Raw genomic sequence first — 20,810 nt, forward strand, 5'->3', positions numbered from 1 at the left:
TTGCTATCAGATGCTTGGGAAGCCCACTTGCTATCAATTGCTTGGGAAGGTTGAGTTTGTGAGATTGAGAGGAAGGAGATAAGAGATGATAGACAACATCAAGGGAAGTGAAAATCACGTGGACTTGAAGAGGATGGCAGAAGAGAGCAGAGCATGGAGAGTTACCATGTGAAAATCTTCCTGTGGGCGGGGTGGTGGTGGTGGTGGTGGTGGTGGTGGTTGTGGTTGTGATGGTGGTGGTAGTGCAGAAAGTGCACATGTTCTTTGCTCATAATAGCTGTTAAGGTATGTTTCTAACGTCTTTATTGTCTTTGAACGAGTTTGTCTCAAAAATGAAATAAACTTCTCCTGATCAAACAAAAAGAGCTCTTTCCAATAGCACAAACAATAATGAAATCTGAGTCACTTTTTTATATGCAGCCTTTTGAAAAATCAGGCAAAATTGATGAATAAGTTTTTGCATGGATTTTAATCTTGGACAATGCAGTAATTGCTTGAGTAGTCAAGACACCACCTGCATAGCCAGCTGCAAAAGAGGAAAAAAAATCAGCATCTGGAAGTCATTTCCTCATAAGAAATAACCTGTCAGAACATAATCCAAATTAGTCGCAACAAGATTTATGAACTATTTCAACAGCAAATTATGTTAAACCTGCTGAATAATGAGTGCATGTTCAGTAACAAGGCTGTTGTACGTAAAAAAAATTGAACAGTATCACAAAAATTTCAGCTTGGAAATCTCCTTAATTCATGGTCAACAGCAAAACAAACTTAATATATTCATATTTGTCACTTTACAAAAGCGTGGTAGTGCCCCTTATGCTACTTATTGAACTATAATCTGGCATGGCTTCAAGTAACACCTGTATAAACATCCTAAAAAAAAATTCATCAGAAGTAGATAGGGTCGAGTGGGCGTTCTTAGGCCACTTGACATGGAATGACCTCATTCACGTTTTCGAAGATTAGAGTGTTCTGAAATAAACATGGTAATTCTGTTATATATTACCTTTTTCTATCATCTTTGAGAAGACAACAGCATAAAAAATGGTCTGTAGTTTTCTGTTTTCCATCTGTCACCTTTCTTGAAAACTACCGAGCGAGGTGGCGCAGTGGCTAGCACACTGGACTCGCATTCGGGAGGACGACGGTTCAATCCCGCGTCCGGCCATCCTGATTTAGGTTTTCCGTGATTTCCCTAAATCGCTCCAGGCAAATGCTGGGATGGTTCCTTTGAAAGGGCCGGCCAACTTCCTTCCCCGTCCTTCCCTAATCCGATGAGACCGATGACCTTGCTGTCTGGTCTCCTTCCCCAAACAACCCAACCCTTTCTTGAAAACTGGTGTTACCTAGGCTAATTTTTAGTGGTTCAGGTGCTTTTAATTGCAGTGGAAACGGGTATGGATATGTTGTCAGTGCAGAGTATGTTAGGATGGTCACATTTAGCCCACAATATCCTGCAGACTTAGTTCCATTACGACTTTACTATGTTTTTTATTTCATGCCTGTTAGTTGGAGTGAGATACATGTTGTTTTAAGATCAACTATCCTTAAAATTCCAGAATGAGATTTTCACTCTGCAGCGGAGTGTGCGCTGATATGAAACTTCCTGGCAGATTAAAACTGTGTGCCCGACCGAGACTCGAACTCGGGACCTTTGCCTTTCGCGGGCAAGCGCTCTACCATCTGAGCTACCGAAGCACGACTCACGCCCGGTACTCACAGCTTTACTTCTGCCAGTATCTCGTCTCCTACCTTCCAAACTTTACAGAAGCTCTCCTGCGAACCTTGCAGAACTAGCTCTCCTGGAAGAAAGGATACTGCGGAGACGTGGCTTAGCCACAGCCTGGGGGATGTTTCCAGAATGAGATTTTCACTCTGCAGCGGAGTGTCCGCTGATATGAAATTTCCTTCTGTAAAGTTTGGAAGGTAGGAGACGAGATACTGGCAGAAGTAAAGCTGTGAGTACCGGCCGTGAGTCGTGCTTCGGTGGCTCAGATGGTAGAGCGCTTGCCCGCGAAAGGCAAAGGTCCCGAGTTCGAGTCTCGGTCGGGCACACAGTTTTAATCTGCCAGGAAGTTTCATATCCTTAAAATTGCGTTTTTGGTTATTGAAATTACACTGAAGTGGCGAAAGCCATGGAATAACAGTATGCATTTATACAGATTGTGGTATCATCATATAATCAAATAATAAAAGGGCAGAACGTTGATGGAACGGTCATTTGTACTCAGGTGATTTATGTTAAAAGGTTTCCAGTGTGATTATGGCTGCGCAGCGGGAATTAGACAATGTGGAATGGTAGTTAGAGCTAGACGCATGGGACATTCCATTCCAGAAATTGTTAGGGAATTCAATATTCCGAGATACTCAGTGTCAAGAGTGTGCTGAGAATACTTAATTCCAGGCATTACCTCTCACCACTGACAACACAGTGATGACAGCCTTCACTCAGCAACTGAGAGCAGTGGAAATTATTTAGAGTCATCAGTGCTAACAGACAGGCAACAGTGCGTGAAATAACCACAGAAATCAATGTGGGATGCACAACGAACATATCCGTTAGGACATTGTGGTGAAATTTGGTGTTAATGCGCCATGGCAGCAGACGACCAATATGTAGGCCTTTGCTAACAGCATGATATCACCTGCAGCATCTCTCCTGGGCTTGTGACCATATCGCCTGGACCCTAGGTGACTGGAAAACCTTAACCTGGTCAGATGAGTCCCCATTTCAGTTGGGAGGAGCTGATGGTGGGGTTAGAGTGTCATGCCGACTTGTTAAAAATATGGACCCAAATTGTCAACAAGACACTGTGTGAGCTGATGGTGGCTTCATAATGGTGTGGATTGTGTTTAAATGGAATGGACTGGGTCCTCTGGTCCTACTGAACCAATCATTGAATGAAAATGATAATGTTCGGCTACTTGCAGACCATTTGCAGCCATTCATCAACTTCGTTTCCAAACAGTGATGTAATTTTTGTGGATGACAGTCTACCATGTCACTGGGCCACAATTGTTCATGATTACTGTGAAGAACGTTGTGGACAGTTGGAGCGAATGATTTGATAACCCATCAAACATTTATAGGACGTAATCGAGAATTCAGTTTGTGCAAAAAGCCCTGCACCGGCAGCACTTTTGCAGTTACGGGCAACTAAAGAGGCAGTGTGGCTCACTGTTCTGCAGGGAGCTTCCAGTGACTTGTTGAGTCTGTTCCACGCCAAGTTGCCACACTGTGCCTTGCAAAAGGAGGTCCAAAGCGATATTAGCAGGTATCCCATGACTTTTATCTCCTCATTTTATTGGTGATAGCTTTAACATAAGAAGAAAAATATTTGAAATCGCAAACATAGCAGTAACATTGCTTCCACTGTTTGATATGTGAGCTACAGGTTTACTTTTTGTGTATACTAGTCTGTCCATATCCGGATCCTGCTCCTGCTCCAGCTACTGCCTGGTCTGGGTGCTGACGAGTCCTCTCCATTTGGCTCGGTCCTCCCACCACTTTTCTTCCTCCACTTGCTGCCATGTCACACCTCTCCTCTCCACAGATATTCTCACTCCCATTTCCCACCGTGTTCTTGGGCACCCTCTAGGTCTTTTTCCATCCATCTTTAGTTCTTCCATAATTGTGAGGAGTGTCTACCCACACATTCTCTTAACATACCCATAACATCTTAATCTCTCTTTTTTTGATTTCTTCTCTCATACTTTCTTGTTTAAGGTCCTTTCGAATATCTACATTCCTTACTCTGTCCATTCTTGTTTTTCCCTTAGCTGCTCTGAGAAATTTCATTTCCCCTACTTGCAGTCTGCTCCAGTCCCTTCCTGTCATTATCAATGTTTCTCTTCCTCTGGTGACAATAGGGAAGTAATAACTCTTATTCATAAGGAGTTTTGCTTTTTTCTGAAACTTCCTTATTCCAAATTAGGTGTTTCATTGTTTAGTAGAAATCGCCTACCTTCTGTAACCTCCTATTAATTTCGTTGGTTATTCTTCCATCACTAGATATTTCACTCCCTGAATAAGTGAAACTGTCTACCACTTTGAGGGTTTCTCCATTAAAAGTAATATTCCCACTGATCCCAAATACCATTATTTCACTCTTAACTTTATTTATTTTTAATCCATACCTGTTCATTATTTCCTTCCATGCATCAAGTTGTAACTGTACATCCTAGCTCTTTATCGCCCCATATTACCAGATCATCTGCAAAAATCATCTTTTTGCCTTTTTCTTTTACTATATCTTTAACTGCCCTATTCATTCCCTCAATCACAACATTATAAAGTTCAGGAGATGGAATATTTATTTGTTTAAGTCCTTGTCTTATTTTGAAGAATTCAGAGCTCCCCAATGGTATTCTGATTCTACAATTGTGTCCTCTGTACATTATCTTTATTACATTAATGTATCCATCACCTATACCTATCTTCTTCATTTCTTCCCAGGGTCTTTCTCTGTTAACTGAGTCATATGCCTTTTCTATGTCTATAAAAACCATTGTCACCCTTTTGTTATACTCCCAACTTTTTTCCATCAGTTGACGGATAGAAAATATCAGGTCGATCGTGCTTCTTCCTTTCCTAAACCCATGCTGTTCTTCACTCAGCTCCCTTTCTATCTTTTCACTTATTCGATTTAGTAAAATTCTTTCAAAAATCTTGGCTGTATGACTCATGAGGATTATTGTTCTGTAGTTTTTACAAAATCTTTTATTGCCTTTTTTAAAGATGGGAACAATGTCTCCTCTTCTCCAATCGTCAGGTATTGTACTATTTCTCCACACATTTGACAGTACTCTATATGCCACTGCATTCCCACTGGACCTGGTGCTCTTATCATGTCCACTGATAATTCATCAGGTCTTTGGGCTTTCACCCCATTCATCTTCTTGTTTCCCAACTTCTCTCAATTTCTCCATTATTTGTTGTTTACTCGTGTACCTGCTCCTCAGTGTTTAACAGTATCTTAAAGTGTTCTCTCCAGAGATCTTTTATATTCCCTGGGTCTTCAGTCACAGTACCATCCTCTGTTTCCATCTTTACTGGTACTTCAGAAGCCTTTCTTTCATTTTTCATAATTTCTATCATTTTCTTATTGCTCTTCACATCTTCAACTTTTTTTGGAAAACTCTTCCCATGCCTTTTTCTGTGCTGTTTCCAATACTTCTTTGCACTTCTTCTTTTCCTCTATATATATTTTTATAGTCCTCATCATTTTTAGTTTTCCACCACTTTCTCCATGCTCCATTTTTTTCTTCTAACTGTTAGAATTGTGGTATCATCCCACCAACTACTAGTCTGTTTGTCTGTGTATACTAGTAAGTCCTTATAATATTGGTAATATTTACTGATTTTTATTTAGTTGAACATTTTCTTGATGTTCTAACATTTCACATTGGAATAGTGTTTACTTTTCTGTTGCTTTTACAGTTTCATTGTATAACCAGAGATTTTCATGTGTCTATTGCAGGAAGGCAAAGAAGATAGTTTACCTAGTTCATAGTTTATAAATTATTTTCTAGCAGTGAGACACTCAGACAAAACAACTCTTGTATTCCTAAAGCTGTGATGAAATGTATCAAACAGTGCAACAATTACTTGATGTTATTTGTGTAAAATGGTTATTAATGTTAAGCTGTAATCTAAGGATTATATCCTGTCAACATTGTTGAAAAGCAGCAGTGGAATTTCAGATTAAGGGCCATTTAATTGAATGTCCACAGTACAGGATTTTTTTGATGATTTTGTTTATTTGTTTTTTTACAGAGGATATTAACACACTATACCAGTTAATCTGTGAATTGAGACCAAAATTTAAAGAACTTAAAGTTGTGTATGATACACATGTATTAGCCATTGAAGACTGGAAAGAATCTCCGAAATGGTTAGCAGTCACACGGTTAGTATAATCCTTGAAGTTGAACAAAAGGTACAACAGAAAGACTGTCACAAATAAGCTTTACATATGATTGCAGTCTTTGCCATCTGAAGTTGAAAGTAATTGTAAATCTTTTGCAGCATATAGACTAAATGTATCTTAATATTCTTTGCAGATTGCTGTCAGTTCTTTATGAAGCAGGAATATCTGCTACTGAGGTATACGAGTCGAGGCATATATTAAAATTATTTCTCAAAAGCTTCCGACCATATTTTGGTATTATTAGCACTTGGTTGACCGAAGGCCATCTTGAAGATTGGCGTCAGGAGTTCATTATTACAAGGTATTTTTAGATGTCTGATAGAGAATACAAAACTTAAATCTATCTTAAAATGCGTGGAAAGTGTGCTGGGTGAGCGTCAGTTGTTTTTTACTGACTATAGTAGAAGATAGTGACAAATAATCTTTTCCATTTCAGTGTGAAATTATGCTTCACGAGGGATTACTATGGCACCTATGTCTCTTAATGGTTGAAACTTATTACCTTAAAAAAATATATATATTGTTGGTGTATATAGGAAATAATGATTGAAGTGCATTGAATATGAGACATTGTTGTAATTTCCGTATTTAAATTGTGGAGGTATGTTGGTTGAAAAATAGTCTTGCATTGCTTGGAAATAATAAAACAAACTTTAATAAGTATTATCACAAAAAATATATTTATTTCAAATAAACTGATAATAAGTACATGGAAAATTATCATTGCACTAGTACACAGGCTGTAAATTTTTGTTATTTGGTGCAAGAAATTTGATCTTTATCAATTGAATTGTCCTCCCTAACAATTCTGCAACCAGCATTTTTGTCAAAGTGAGTTAGAGAAGGAATAATGGTGTATTCGATGCCCTGCGTCTGCTGATTAATTTGTTTCTGCCTTGCATTATTCTTTTTACCATTGTCTACCCACAGAATTCCTTGTTGTGGTGAACTGTGTTATAAGGGAAGGCATCACGCGTGACACACCAAATGTAGTAGTAATGCGCAGAGCGCAAAAGCATTTTAATAAAGGAAAGAAATATAAAGTTAGCATTTATGAATGGAAGGATAGTAATCACAAGGAACTGGGGGTAGTGTATGTCTATGTATATCGAGGAAAAATAGTCCTGTTCCTGGAAAATTGCCACCTGATGGCTGAGTGGAACACTGTTTTTCATAATTCGTGTAGCAAAAAGTGGTGTATGTGAAATATTTGCAGAATTCTAAAGTAGTACTATTACTTTGTTGAAACGGATGTTCTGAATGTATTTCCTTGCTTGCATTCGAACATAGCTGAAATAACATAATTTTTTTGAGAGACATTCAAAATATTAGGAATGGAATTTTATCATTTTCTAGGAAAGAATTTACCATTGTCAGTTCTCGTGGAGATTTATCAGCAGATGGTTAGGGGCTGCTCTTGTGGAGATTTTCTTCACTTGATTATGACAAGCAGACAAAATTTTTGGTTTTTCAGTTCACTGACATGGCAGATGTGAAGAGATGAACAACAGAAGAGTGTGTATCTGACTGTCGTTGTTCATTTACATATCACTTGCAAAGATGTTATGTAACTTTTGCATATTACAGGTCACAAAGTGCAAATTTTGATCAATAGATTAAAGCATTGTAACACACCTCTTAGAATCTTTGAGTCTGACCGATTTAGTGAAAGGGGGAAAAAAAAAGTTTCCAAAGCAGGAAAGGCACTACTCCAGGTTTAAACATGTTAGTTGTTATTTAAGTTCAGATCTGAGCATCTGCAAAATTTGTCTGTATGCAGGATAAATGCCCAGAACTAAATATTTGTGAAAACATGTACAAAAATATTTTCAGAAATGATTTTAAATTAAAATTTGGGATGTCAAGGTTGCATGTATGTTCATATTGCAACAAATTTTTGGTGCAGATGGTTAGTGCATAATCTTCTGAAGGAATTAAAAAAAGCTGAATTAAAGTGCAAATCACCATTGGAGGGCTGAAGCAGTGCACAAAAAGCTTGCTGTCGATACTGGAAAAGCAAAACAACAGGTAATAATGTGGCTTACAACAGGTCTAATTTTGAATCATTCTTCGGCATTTATCAATAGTAGTACTCTTGTTACAACCTGGCACCACATAATACTGGCAGTAAACCTGAAAGCATTGCCAGGAGGGACACAGCAAAGATATTTTCATGCACTTTGAAGTCCATTCCTAAACAATGAAATCCATTCACTGATGAGAGGTTGAGAATTTGATTATCAGATATAATTGTTGCAATGGGCAGAACAACCACTGGTGAATGATTTTCCTTTTCTAAAACATACGTACATATCATATCATATGTGATCACATAACTAAAGATCGTGTACTGAGATTACAGTGTTTATCCATAAATGGCAGTCTTGTGCACTTTGGACCCAGTTCTCATCGACACCCAGCTTCTGAAGGCCCTTCTGCAAAATTGGCTGGATGCCATCAGGTTTTCCCATAAGCACATCTTTGACCCAGCAAGTGTTTGGCTTAGCAACATGACCTGCCAGAATTATTCTTTGCTCTTTCGTCTTCTGCACAAGGTACAGTTGTTTCATCAGATCATATGATTCGTGGTTCTTTCTATGCCTTAAGGTGCTCTTTTTGTGGCTTGATTTTCTATTCAAAGATTGACAGGTTCTCTTCATCTTCATCCTTTTTTGTGTAATGCTTAAGGTTTTTGTCCTGTGTAACAATACTGGTACTTTCGATGCATTCTAGGCCTCAAGTTTGTTCTTAATTGACAGAGTTTTTGATGGCATTATCTGCTTCAGAGTGAAATAAGTTATAGACTCATTGACAATATGTTCTTTAATTTCTTTTTTTATGCCTGTTGAACCAGGTGCCCCCTTATTTAAAATCTTACTCTCTGGCTGTGTTTCATTTTGCTACCTGTAAAGGTTCATTATTAGAGGTCTCTGTGGATACTTCCATCATTTAGTGTTCTCTGTATCAGTCCACAGTCCAGTCTCATTGGAATTCTTTGCTAAGTTGCAGTTTCTGCCATTTCTTCCTCTTACTCCACTAGGACTGCAATGTCATTTGCACATTTGAATAATTGTGTTCTTCCGTTTAGTTTCACTCTGCAGTGTTTTTCAAAATTTGTTTGTAAATATTTCACAGCTCTAGATCAAAAGGCCCTTGTTATAGGTCATAGATTTGTACCATGTGGCAGATATTTTGCCCCTATACTGAGCAATAAACAACCTTTGCATGTATATCACCCATATGACAGGATTTTACTCATTGGCAATGGATTCCTTGTCTGCAAGACAGAACTCGAGGATTTTATGATTCTTAGTGCACTAGACAAGGGTTGCATAGAGGCTTGTTCACAATAACTCACTATACCAAGCTACAAATTTCACATGAAGGCACTTCTACACTAAGGAGAAGAAAGTCATAATATCCTGCAAGCATGGGTTTTTTTCAAAACATTATAAAGAAGCTGAGAGGTACTGGGAAAATAAATCTGCTTCCAGATAACATTTCAGCTTTTCCTGTCTTGTATGATAAACTTTTGTGAATGAAAAACAACAGGAAGAAAGACTTACTTGATGTGTCTGTATACCAGCTAAATTCTGTCAGTAGCTACCAAGTGAATAGTGGATCTGTCTGGCAAAATCCATTGATTGAGGACTGAACATATAATGCTGACTGTACTTCATTTGTGTAATTGCAACAGGAATGGCATTAAATTTTCCGTTATCTTTTGCTGCTGCTGCTTGCGTTCAATAAACATTATGTGCTTTGATGCATTGTATTTTCTCAAAATAAAGTCTTTATTTTTGCAATAACTAACATAGAAAAACAGTGTGTTGCAGTGGTACAAAGTTCTAATTATGCAGATATAATGTTTTTCAGTGAGGAAAATTAAAATAGAGCTAATTGTGTAAGCTAGTGTAAGCAGTTGTGTAATAACACTTACAAAAATACTCAGAATGACATTAAACCATATATTCAATGCCTGCATAAAAATAGCCCAGCTAGATAAGTATAAAACAGATGTGTTTGTTTTCCTGTAAAATTTGCGTTCTGTTAGTTATAGTGTTGTTCAGGTGAATGATTCAGGTGTTGAATTTGTAGTATGCTTGAATACTGATAAGTAGTTAGATGATGTGTTCTTATTACCTTTTGAGGTTCTGCCACTTGAATATACAGTGTTGATTTTTAAAAAATAATGTTTTGAGTAAGAAGAATCTGAAATATTGATTTTCACTTGGTTCTCAGGAATGACAATGTAATAGATAGAACATGGGAAATGTGGGAGGAAGGCTTCACACTGCATCCTTACATAAACTTTCTCAAATCAAAAGGAATAGAGCCACTGCCGCTGCTGGAAGATGTAGCTGAAAAGGTCCTTCATGCTGGGAAAAGCATTGAATTACTTAAAAAATTGAATAAGATTGGTGATTTTTCGCACCTCAGTGACATGAAAGGTAAGTCTGAGTTTAGTATTTGCTTTTTGGGTATCAGTGACTATTTTTGTTCAGTTATGAATATGGAGAAAAACTGCTTTTGGGTGCGAATGTAACCCAGTATGTGTGTTCAAATTTTTTGGAGGCATATATGTTCATGTTCAGCAGATCTAGAATTTAGAGTAATATGAATTTGTCATGCATATAGTCTCACAACTCAGTTAACTGACTTTTTGACAGTGTCTCAAATGTTGCTTTATTGTATGTTTATGGAATTTACCTAACCCACATTGAAACAAGTGAGCAGTTCATGTGACTTTTATTCAGCCTCTTTTGTGCTCTTACTGTGCAAATATTGCTGAACTTACAGTCAACAAACATTATCACATAGGAGGCAAAATGAAGTATCACTCTCAAAGAAATCTCACTCATTGTTTCTTCTAAAACCCTACTTAATTAATTTTGTCAGTTTATGTGTGTGGCTAATTTGATTTCCCTCACATTTTGGTCTATTCCAATGAACTCCTACAGTGCTATTAAGTCATGCATAAATAAAAAAAGTATGAATCCCAAAACCCTAGAGGAAGCACCCAAATTAAAGAAAAGAAACCTTATGTATCCACTTTTGAGACTATATAGTTAACAGGTTCTACTTGCTTTAGTGGTGAAGCTATTCTCCCATTCTTTTGCTGAGTATTGCAGAAGTGTAAGTTCTAACCATTTGATTTAAATTACCCTAAATTTTTGAAATAATGCAAGTCTAATACAGGGCCAGGTGCTAAGACAAGTGACTTTATGGGCTTTTGTGAAATACAAAATGTGAAGATTACAATGTAATTTGGATCACAGTATTCTTCACTGGTGAATCCACTTTTGCACATGTGATGTTTCTCTGTAGGTATCTGTAAGAAATCACATGGGATTATGTTAGGTCTGTTAGGCAGAAGTTTGATTGCTGTGAACACCAGAAACTGATTGGTGAAGTTATCTTTCTGAGCAGATATATTGTTATGATGCAGATTAAGCCACACTACTCCTTGACGTTTTCATTGCAGTTCTTTGAAAACCTTTGATTTTGACTCACTCGCCACAAGCTGTCCTCTTTTGTCCCAAGATACTGTTGCAACATAACCAGTTTTGAAGAACAAAGGTGCCACACACTTCTTTCCAACATATCTGAGCTTCTTCACTTTTGTTGGGGAACATTATCAGCAAAGATCCGTGTGATTAATGATGCTCAGTTCCTGAATAAAACTGTAAATCCAGATTTTCTCAACAGTTATAATGTTGAAAACAAATGAGGAGTTCCTGTTGTGAAACATACTGGCCATTACTTGCACTGCTTAACACCATTGGTCTTTCGCTCTTCGATCAAAAAATGAGGCAGCCATTGGGTTGAAACTTACTTTACTTGAAGAATAACTCATTTGTCAGATGCCACATCTGTTGGACACACAGTGAAAATCAGGGTGCAGATGACATGAATTTGATAGGAATTATTCGATGAACTACTTACGTCCTTTTTATATAAATATCGAAGACTCCTATCTTATTATGTGCATGGAATATGGAAACGTGGTTGGCAAGAGGACAGTGACAAATCGACACACTTCGTACTATCATTATAGGCCAAAATTGCGATTGTAACTAAATACAATAATAACAGTCCATGTGGCTAAAGTTGTAATTTCTAAAACATTACAGCACAGTGATGCAAGTAAACAGGAAAAAAGATAAAACACTGTCACTGTTTTATCAAGAGATGCCAGAAAAATGATACAGTATTATGAAATTTTTGTGTGTGTTGCAAATCAGAACATGTGATGCACATTGAAAATTGGAGACTGTGGCTGTTCTGTGAAATAAATTGTTGCTTGTGTGCAGCAACCAGCCACAAATTGGTTTTAGGTTACTTTATTTAAAAAGTACCATTACCGGTTTTGAATTTTTCACAGTTCGTCATCAGACAGTTTTTCATGCCTTCTCAAAACAAATTATACATTGGTTTCCTGTGAGTTGCCCTAGGATAAATAATAGTTCATAATTATAAATGTGTAACCAGATGGGCACATTTTATATTTGTGTTGGAATGCAACTTACTTGAAATGTCCATCTGGTACATTTGTTTTTGCAGTTTTCTTGCAATGAAATACAATCTCAAGAATGTTTGCATTTTCACAATCACAAACATTGAATTGTGTTGTAAACCACTTTCATTCACTCACAAAACAAATTTTCAGTGTGCATCACACATTCTGATTCGCAACATTCGGAAACAGATACACACTTTACAAGGTACGTGAGTGTCAAAGATGCTGCAATTCAATCATTGCACTGCAACGCCTTTGACACTCATGTACCTTGTAAAGTGCATATTTGTTTTTGTATTTTGCGAATCAGAACATGTGATGTGCATTGCAAATTTGTTTCATTACTGAATGAAACTAGTTCACAATGCAGTGCAATGTTTGTAATTGTGAAAATAGAAAGTTGCATTCCAACAAAAATATGTAGTGTGCCCATTTGGTTACACATTTATTATTGTGAATTGTTGTTTATCCTAGGGCAGCTTGCAGGATGTTGTTGTTGTTGTGGTCTTCAGTCCTGAGACTGGTTTGATGCAGCTCTCCATGCTACTCTATCCTGTGCAAGCTTCTTCATCTCCCAGTATCTACTGCAACCTACATCCTTCTGAATCTGCTTAGTGTATTCATCTCTTGGTCTCCCTCTACGATTTTTACCCTCCACACTGCCCTCCAATGCTAAATTTGTGATCCCTTGATGCCTCAAAACATGTCCTACCAACCGATCCCTTCTTCTAGTCAAGTTGTGCCACAAACTTCTCTTCTCCCCAATCCTATTCAATACCTCCTCATTAGTTACGTGATCTACCCACCTTATCTTCAGCATTCTTCTGTAGCACCACATTTCGAAAGCTTCTATTCTCTTCTTGTCCAAACTAGTTATCGTCCATGTTTCACTTCCATACATGGCTACACTCCATACAAATACTTTCAGAAACGACTTCCTGACACTTAAATCTATACTCGATGTTAACAAATTCCTCTTCTTGAGAAACGCTTTCCTTGCCATTGCCAGTCTACATTTTATATCCTCTCTACTTCGACCATCATCGGTTATTTTACTCCCTAAATAGCAAAACTCCTTTACTACTTTAAGTGTCTCATTTCCTAATCTAATTCCCTCAGCATCACCCGACTTAATTTGACTACATTCCATTATCCTCGTTTTGCTTTTGTTGATGTTCATCTTATATCCTCCATTCAAGACACTGTCCATTCCGTTCAACTGCTCTTCCAAGTCCTTTGCTGTCTCTGACAGAATTACAATGTCATCGGCGAACCTCAAAGTTTTTACTTCTTCTCCATGAATTTTAATACCTACTCCGAATTTTTCTTTTGTTTCCTTTACTGCTTGCTCAATATACAGATTGAATAACATCGGGGAGAGGCTACAACCCTGTCTTACTCCTTTCCCAACCACTGCTTCCCTTTCATGCCCCTCGACTCTTATAACTGCCATCTGGTTTCTGTACAAACTGTAAATAGCCTTTCGTTCCCTGTATTTTACCCCTGCCACCTTCAGAATTTGAAAGAGAGTATTCCAGTTAACATTGTCAAAAGCTTTCTCTAAGTCTACAAATGCTAGAAACGTAGGTTTGCCTTTTCTTAATCTTTCTTCTAAGATAAGTCGTAAGGTCAGTATTGCCTCACGTGTTCCAACATTTCTATGGAATCCAAACTGATCTTCCCCGAGGTCGGCTTCTACCAGTTTTTCCATTCGTCTGTAAAGAATTCGCGTTAGTATTTTGCAGCTGTGACTTATTAAACTGATAGTTCGGTAATTTTCACATCTGTCAACACCTGCTTTCTTTGGGATTGGAATTATTATATTCTTCTTGAAGTCTGAGGGTATTTCGCCTGTCTCATACATCGTGCTCACCAGATGGTATAGTTTTGTCATGACTGGCTCTCCCGAGGCCATCAGTAGTTCAAATGGAATGTTGTCTACTCCCGGGGCCTTGTTTCGACTCAGGTCTTTCAGTGCTCTATCAAACTCTTCACGCAGTATCTTATCTCCCATTTCGTCTTCATCTACATCCTCTTCCATTTCCATAATATTGTCCTCAAGTACATCGCCCTTGTATAAACCCTCTATATACTCCTTCCACCTTTCTGCCTTCTCTTCTTTGCTTAGAACTGGGTTGCCATCTGAGCTCTTGATATTCATACAAGTGGTTCTCTTCTCTCCAAAGGTCTCTTTAATTTTCCTGTAGGCAGTATCTATCTTACCCCTAGTGAGACAAGCCTCTACATCCTTACATTTGTCCTCTAGCCATCCCTGCTTAGCCATTTTGCACTTTCTGTCGATCTCATTTTTGAGACGTCTGTATTCCTTTTTGCCTGCTTCATTTACTGCATTTTTGTATTTTCTCCTTTCATCAATTAAATTCAATATTTCTTCTGTTACCCAAGGATTTCTATTAGCCCTCGTCTTTTTACCTACTTGATCTTCTGCTGCCTTCACTACTTCATCCCTCAGTGCTACCCATTCTTCTTCTACTGTATTTCTTTCCCCCATTCCTGTCAATTGTTCCCTTATGCTCTCCCTGAAACTCTCTACAACCTCTGGTTCTTTCAGTTTATCCAGGTCCCATCTCCTTAAATTCCCACCTTTTTGCAGTTTCTTCAGTTTCAATCTGCAGTTCATAACCAATAGATTGTGGTCAGAATCCACATCTGCCCCAGGAAATGTCTTACAATTTAAAACCTGGTTCCTAAATCTCTGTCTTACCATTATATAATCTATCTGATACCTACTAGTATCTCCAGGATTCTTCCAGGTATACAACCTTCTTTTATGATTCTTGAACCAAGTGTTGGCTATGATTAAGTTATGCTCTGTGCAAAATTCTACAAGGCGGCTTCCTCTTTCATTCCTTCCCCCCAATCCATATTCACCTACTATGTTTCCTTCTCTCCCTTTTCCTACTGACGAATTCCAGTCACCCATGACTATTAAATTTTCGTCTCCTTTCACTACCTGAATAATTTCTTTTATCTCGTCATACATTTCATCTATTTCTTCATCATCTGCAGAGGTAGTTGGCATATAAACTTGTACTACTGTAGTAGGCATGGGCTTTGTGTCTATCTTGGCCACAATAATGCGTTCACTATGCTGTTTGTAGTAGCTAACCCGCACTCCTATTTTTTTATTCATTATTAAACCTACTCCTGCATTACCCCTATTTGATTTTGTATTTATAACCCTGTAATCACCCGACCAAAAGTCTTGTTCCTCCTGCCACCGAACTTCACTAATTCCCACTATATCTAACTTTAACCTATCCATTTCCCTTTTTAAATTTTCTAACCTACCTGCCCGATTAAGGGATCTGACATTCCACGCTCCGCTTGCAGGATACCAATGTATAATTAATTCGTTTTGATAAAAGCATGAAAAACTGTCTGATGATGAATTGTGAAAAATTGGAAACTGATGACTTTATTTAAAAAGTAACCTTAGTTTGTAGTTGGTTGTTGTAAACCATCAACAATTTATTGATTTAGTATTACCTATGAGACTGCAAGTGGTATGTGGTCAGATTATTACCAATTCAGGTACTCATGGATGTGGGTGGGTACTCAGGTTTCTGACATTATGGGGTAAAAAGTCAAAACACAGCTCCAGATGATGAGTTTTATCTTAGAATGTAGAACCTGCCTAATTTATGCCAGTTACATCAAAGGGAAAATACTATTAAAAAAACTGTTGTGGGTACATAAGGATAGAATGTGTGGCCAACACTTAAAGTAGGAAATGAATGCTGTATTGCAAGTCTCTTTAGATGACATCACTTCGGCGACTTGCATTTCAATGATGATGAAAATGATGATGGACACACAACACCCAGTCCCCTGCCGGGGATTGAACCCGGGCCCTCTTGTGTGGTAGGCAGTAACACTAGCGCTGCGCTATGGAGGTGGACTACTTAAAGTAGAAAATAGTAATTGTAGCATCTGGAACTTATCTGTCATTTCTTTGGGGAGAAAAGAGGGATTGGTTTCAGCAGGTGGGAAATGAGGAGGGGACAGCCCATCCAGATTGTAGGTTGGGAGGAACCCACTTGCTGTTATGATGAATTAATGTCTACTGGACAAAAAAACCAGATATATATGGCAAAAAGCTTTTTGTTGTTTGCTTCAGACAAACTACTAGGAAACTATTTTAATACAAGTTGTACTGTGTACAGGATGTACTGTTATGTCAGTGCTGTGTTTGATTATTTATGTGAGTGCAAGGTAAATATAGCAGTACTTATGACTGTCAGAATGCTCTTCCTCAGTTTATTGTTGCCAGGCTGACATTCAGTAAAAGGACTGATAATTTTTGGGACAAGTGAACATCTGCACTGCCTGGAAAGGGATGTTTTGATGCTGTTAATGTGCCACATTACTTTGGCATTGCGGATAACCCTGCACTTTTGACAGGGGGGGGGGGGAGGGGAGGACAATGACAAAAAAACGAACAGTATTTTTAATTATGACAAATTAGAAATGGGAAATTTAGACTAAGTGAGTGATTATTGTGTTATAAAGAGAAAGTAATTCAAATTGTAGAAGAAACTTTTCTATTTCTGTGTTTATGATGGCTACCACAAACACATTTGAGCTTGAGCTTGCAGGGAGAGACAAAAAATCAGTAAAAGAAAGAAATGAAGTTTCTTTCAGAGCTAGGGAATTCTTTTTGTAGCACAAGGCAACCAACACCAAGGAACAGTTTGTACTGCAGACGTTGGTTGAAGTAATCTCTGACATATTTTGCCACATATACTCTGCGTGCTGAGGGGGGGAGGGGGTCTTGCTTGACACATGTCTCCTAAGTCTGAATGTCAGTAAGAGTCATAGGAAAAATCTGTTGAAATAATCATTTTGATGATGGTGTGACATGTTTCTTCAAATGCTTTGGTATTTCAAAATATACCACCCTTAGGCAAATTTAGTGTAAAAGTGGTTTTTGCATACACACTCTTAAGACAAAAAAAGATGACGCACCTCACACAAATTATCGAAAAGGGAAAGGAATCTGTGGATGTGATGTACATGTTCAAACTATAGGTTACAGTGTGAGAAAAATTGGATGTTTCATTTCAGAGAGAGAGATTCACAAACTAAGCAAGTCAGTAATGCATTGACTCACCTCTGGACCATATGCAAGCAATTATTTGGCTTGGCATTTATTAACAGATTTGTTGGAGTCCCTCCTGAGGGATAAAATTCCTAATTCTGTCTAGCTGATGCGTTAGATTGTCAATATAATGAGCTGCTTGGAGGGCCCTCCCCATGGTGCTCCAAATGTTCTCAGTTGGGGAGAGGTCGGTGACCTTGCTGGCTAAGGTAAGGTTTGGCAAGCATGAAGACATGCAGTAGAAACTCTCGCCATGTGCGAGTGGGCATTATTTTGCTGAAATGTAAGCCCAGGATGGCTTGCCATCAAGGGCAAGAAAACGGACGTAGAATATTGTTGATGTACCACTGTGATGTGAGGCTACCATGGATGACAACCAAATGGGCCCTGCTATGAAAAGAAATGGCACCCCAGACCATCACTCCTGGTTGTCACTCCGTATGTTGGACAACAGTCAGGTTGGGATCCCATACCCGTTCAGGGTGTCTTCAGATCCATGTTCAACCTGGAATCCCTTTACTGGAGTAGAATTGTCTTCAGTTAAGAGTCCCACTTTGGATTGAGCCCCAGTAATCAGCAAAGATGTGTCTGCAGACACAGTACCCTCTGGAGGACATCCAACAACTCTTATCAAGCAATACCAAGCAGAAAAGCTTCTTGCATAAGGGCGAGAGGTGGACCCACGGGTTTTTGACGTGATCAGTTTACAAAGCTCTTTTTCTTCAATAACTCGTACATTTTTTCTGAAATTGTAGTAATTTGTACATCATATCAACAGATTTCCATCTGATTAGAATAATTCTTTCTTGGTGCACCCCATCCCCCACTCCCCACCCCCTCCACTGCACACTCACTCTCTCTCTCTCTCTCTCTCTCTCTCTCTCTCTCTGTGTGTGTGTGTGTGTGTGTGTGTGTGTGTGTGTGTGTGTGTTAATACCCCTATCAAGGAGATACAATTTAAATCTTTCATGTGGCCCCAAACAGAAATTTATTGAAGTTTCCGTTACACAGCTATGATGTTTGGAAAGTTTGCTAAGATTGCCAGTCCTGCTACCTACCTCCATTCTGGATATTTGAGTTAGTATTGGCTGTGTTAAAAATGATATGCTCTTTTTTAGATGGTCAGTTAAAATCAGTATCTTATAATTTTTAGATGGTCAGTTAAAATCAGTATCTTATAATTGAATCACATCTGTAAAAATTATTGGACAACGAATCACACCATTTGGACCTTGATCAAGCCTGTGCGCACGGTAAGTCAGAAAGGACTTTTCAACTTTGGCATGATGTGGAAATTTATGGAGATAACTTACAGAATTGGCAGCTGTGTCATTTTGTAGCAATTTTGACTAATGTAGTGCATTGATATCCCATTCTACCAGCAGGAGCGCCAACGTAGTGCACTGTTAAAATGGATATTATCACTGGTGTGGAGTCTGCTCACTATGTATTTTGGTTTCATGAAACGAACTATGAAACAACTGTTCAGTGTAAATTTTGGTCGTTCACTGTGACATGATAAACCAGCACTTTCCAGGTCAGTAGATTGGCTGTGAAAGGCCACCTTGCTCCCCAGACTTGACCCCACTGGGTTTCTTTCTCTGGGGTTTCATTAAAAACTCTATGTATGTTCTTCCCCTACCAAACAGTTTAGCCAACCTGAAAAATCAAATCTACACTGCTGTTGTACAAGTTTCATCTGATTTGCTGCAACGAGTGTGGGAAGAAATTAGTTACCAGTGTGGTGTTTTCTGCATCTCAAATGGTAGTCACATTGAACCAAAAAGACACTTGACACTTTTCTGTGAAATTTCAGGTAGTTTGCTACAAAATTACACATCTATCAACTCTGTGAGTTATCTCGATAACTTTCTATATCATTCCAAAGCTGTAAACTCCTTTTTGACTCAACCTGTTTAATAGAAGTGTAGTACATGCTTTTGTTCCAACCTATAGTTCAAAGAAGGAAATACTTGTTCTTAAAACATCTCATTTCTTTTTTTTCCTGCTTCAGGTTCTTTATACAAAGAATTTTTAATTGCCATAATTAAGGAGCTACCTGTTGATGAACAGAAACAGAAAATTTCAGATAATCAGTCACATTTTAATGATGAAGATGAACATGAACAAACAAATGGTAAGAGAAATACCATTGAAGACCATACTTCACTGACACTAGCACATGTCAGTGTTGAGGATGCCAGTGTTCCACAACAGAAGGGATTGAATCTTTCAGAAGAGAGACCATTACTTGATTATCCAATATTGGGCAAAATAGTGAAGAACTTGTTCCATGGGGAAGATAAGCTTGTGTGGCAAGACATAGGTCAAATGGAAGAGCAAGAACTCTTCGATAAGTGAGTATTAATGGTATGCATTTGTGCTGCCCCCAGTCCACATGCACACGTGTGCGCACACATGCGCACGTATGCGCGCATGCACGCATGCACAGAGAGAGAGAGAGAGAGAGAGAGAGAGAGAGAGAGAGAGAGAGAGAGAGAGAGAGTTGTAATTTATGTTTGTTTTATCCCTGCCTGAAAGATTGATTATTTCAGAAACATTTTATATAAATTTTCGTTTTTCTATCTTTGCACAAAGTCTAGCACTTTATATAGCAAGAAGGAATATTATTTGTGTCAGCTCTCAGATGTCAAAATATTTGTTTTCAGTACAAATATAACATTAAGAAATGGAAATGTATACTATGTGTAAATGAGATATCACTTTGATGATGTACATTTGTTTAAAATGTCATAGGAATTTCATTTATTAATGTAACAGCTATGGTTCATGGTGTGGGTTCCTGTAGTCATGTCCTAGTTCATGAACCATGGGCAACGTATGAGTGACCAAGTAAGTGGTCCCGACAGTCGGGATACCAGTTACTTTGGAATAAGGCTGGGCGTCTCGGACATATTCTGAGTCGTGGTCACCTTTGTGCTCATACGGCAAAGACTACCAAATCCACCGGTTAGTCCCTCAGCCGTTAGGGGTAAAACCCAATGGGACTCGGGGCAAGTAAGGCTAGCAACCTGCTTCCCTGGTACTTTAAATATGATGCTGGCAACAATCAGAGCAAAATGCCTCGGACCTTTGGAGGTGACAGAGTCCCACCTCTAACTGACAAACCAGGGACTCCTAAGATACGACTTGGCAAACAAATGGTAATGAGATGGGGAGCTATTAATATCAATGGGGGCTCCTCTGGGAAGAAGGTAGAGCTGGCAGAGGCTGC

The 20,810-nt window shown here is 38.4% G+C and overlaps 1 protein-coding gene across 2 annotated transcripts in view; it reads left to right on the plus strand.

The window, feature by feature from the left end:
- Positions 1-20,810, plus strand: part of LOC126161330 (gamma-tubulin complex component 5) — a 147,319-nt gene that overhangs the window by 53,568 nt on the left and 72,941 nt on the right. For both annotated transcript variants that reach the window (XM_049917089.1, XM_049917088.1), the window contains 4 exons: positions 5,780-5,912; positions 6,067-6,234; positions 10,176-10,384; positions 19,590-19,932. In XM_049917089.1, the coding sequence (XP_049773046.1) occupies positions 5,780-5,912; positions 6,067-6,234; positions 10,176-10,384; positions 19,590-19,932 (853 nt within the window). The remainder of the gene's footprint in view (positions 1-5,779; positions 5,913-6,066; positions 6,235-10,175; positions 10,385-19,589; positions 19,933-20,810) is intronic.

This window comes from Schistocerca cancellata, chromosome 2 (assembly GCF_023864275.1).
Source record: "Schistocerca cancellata isolate TAMUIC-IGC-003103 chromosome 2, iqSchCanc2.1, whole genome shotgun sequence".
Taxonomy (NCBI): Eukaryota; Metazoa; Arthropoda; class Insecta; order Orthoptera; family Acrididae; genus Schistocerca; species Schistocerca cancellata.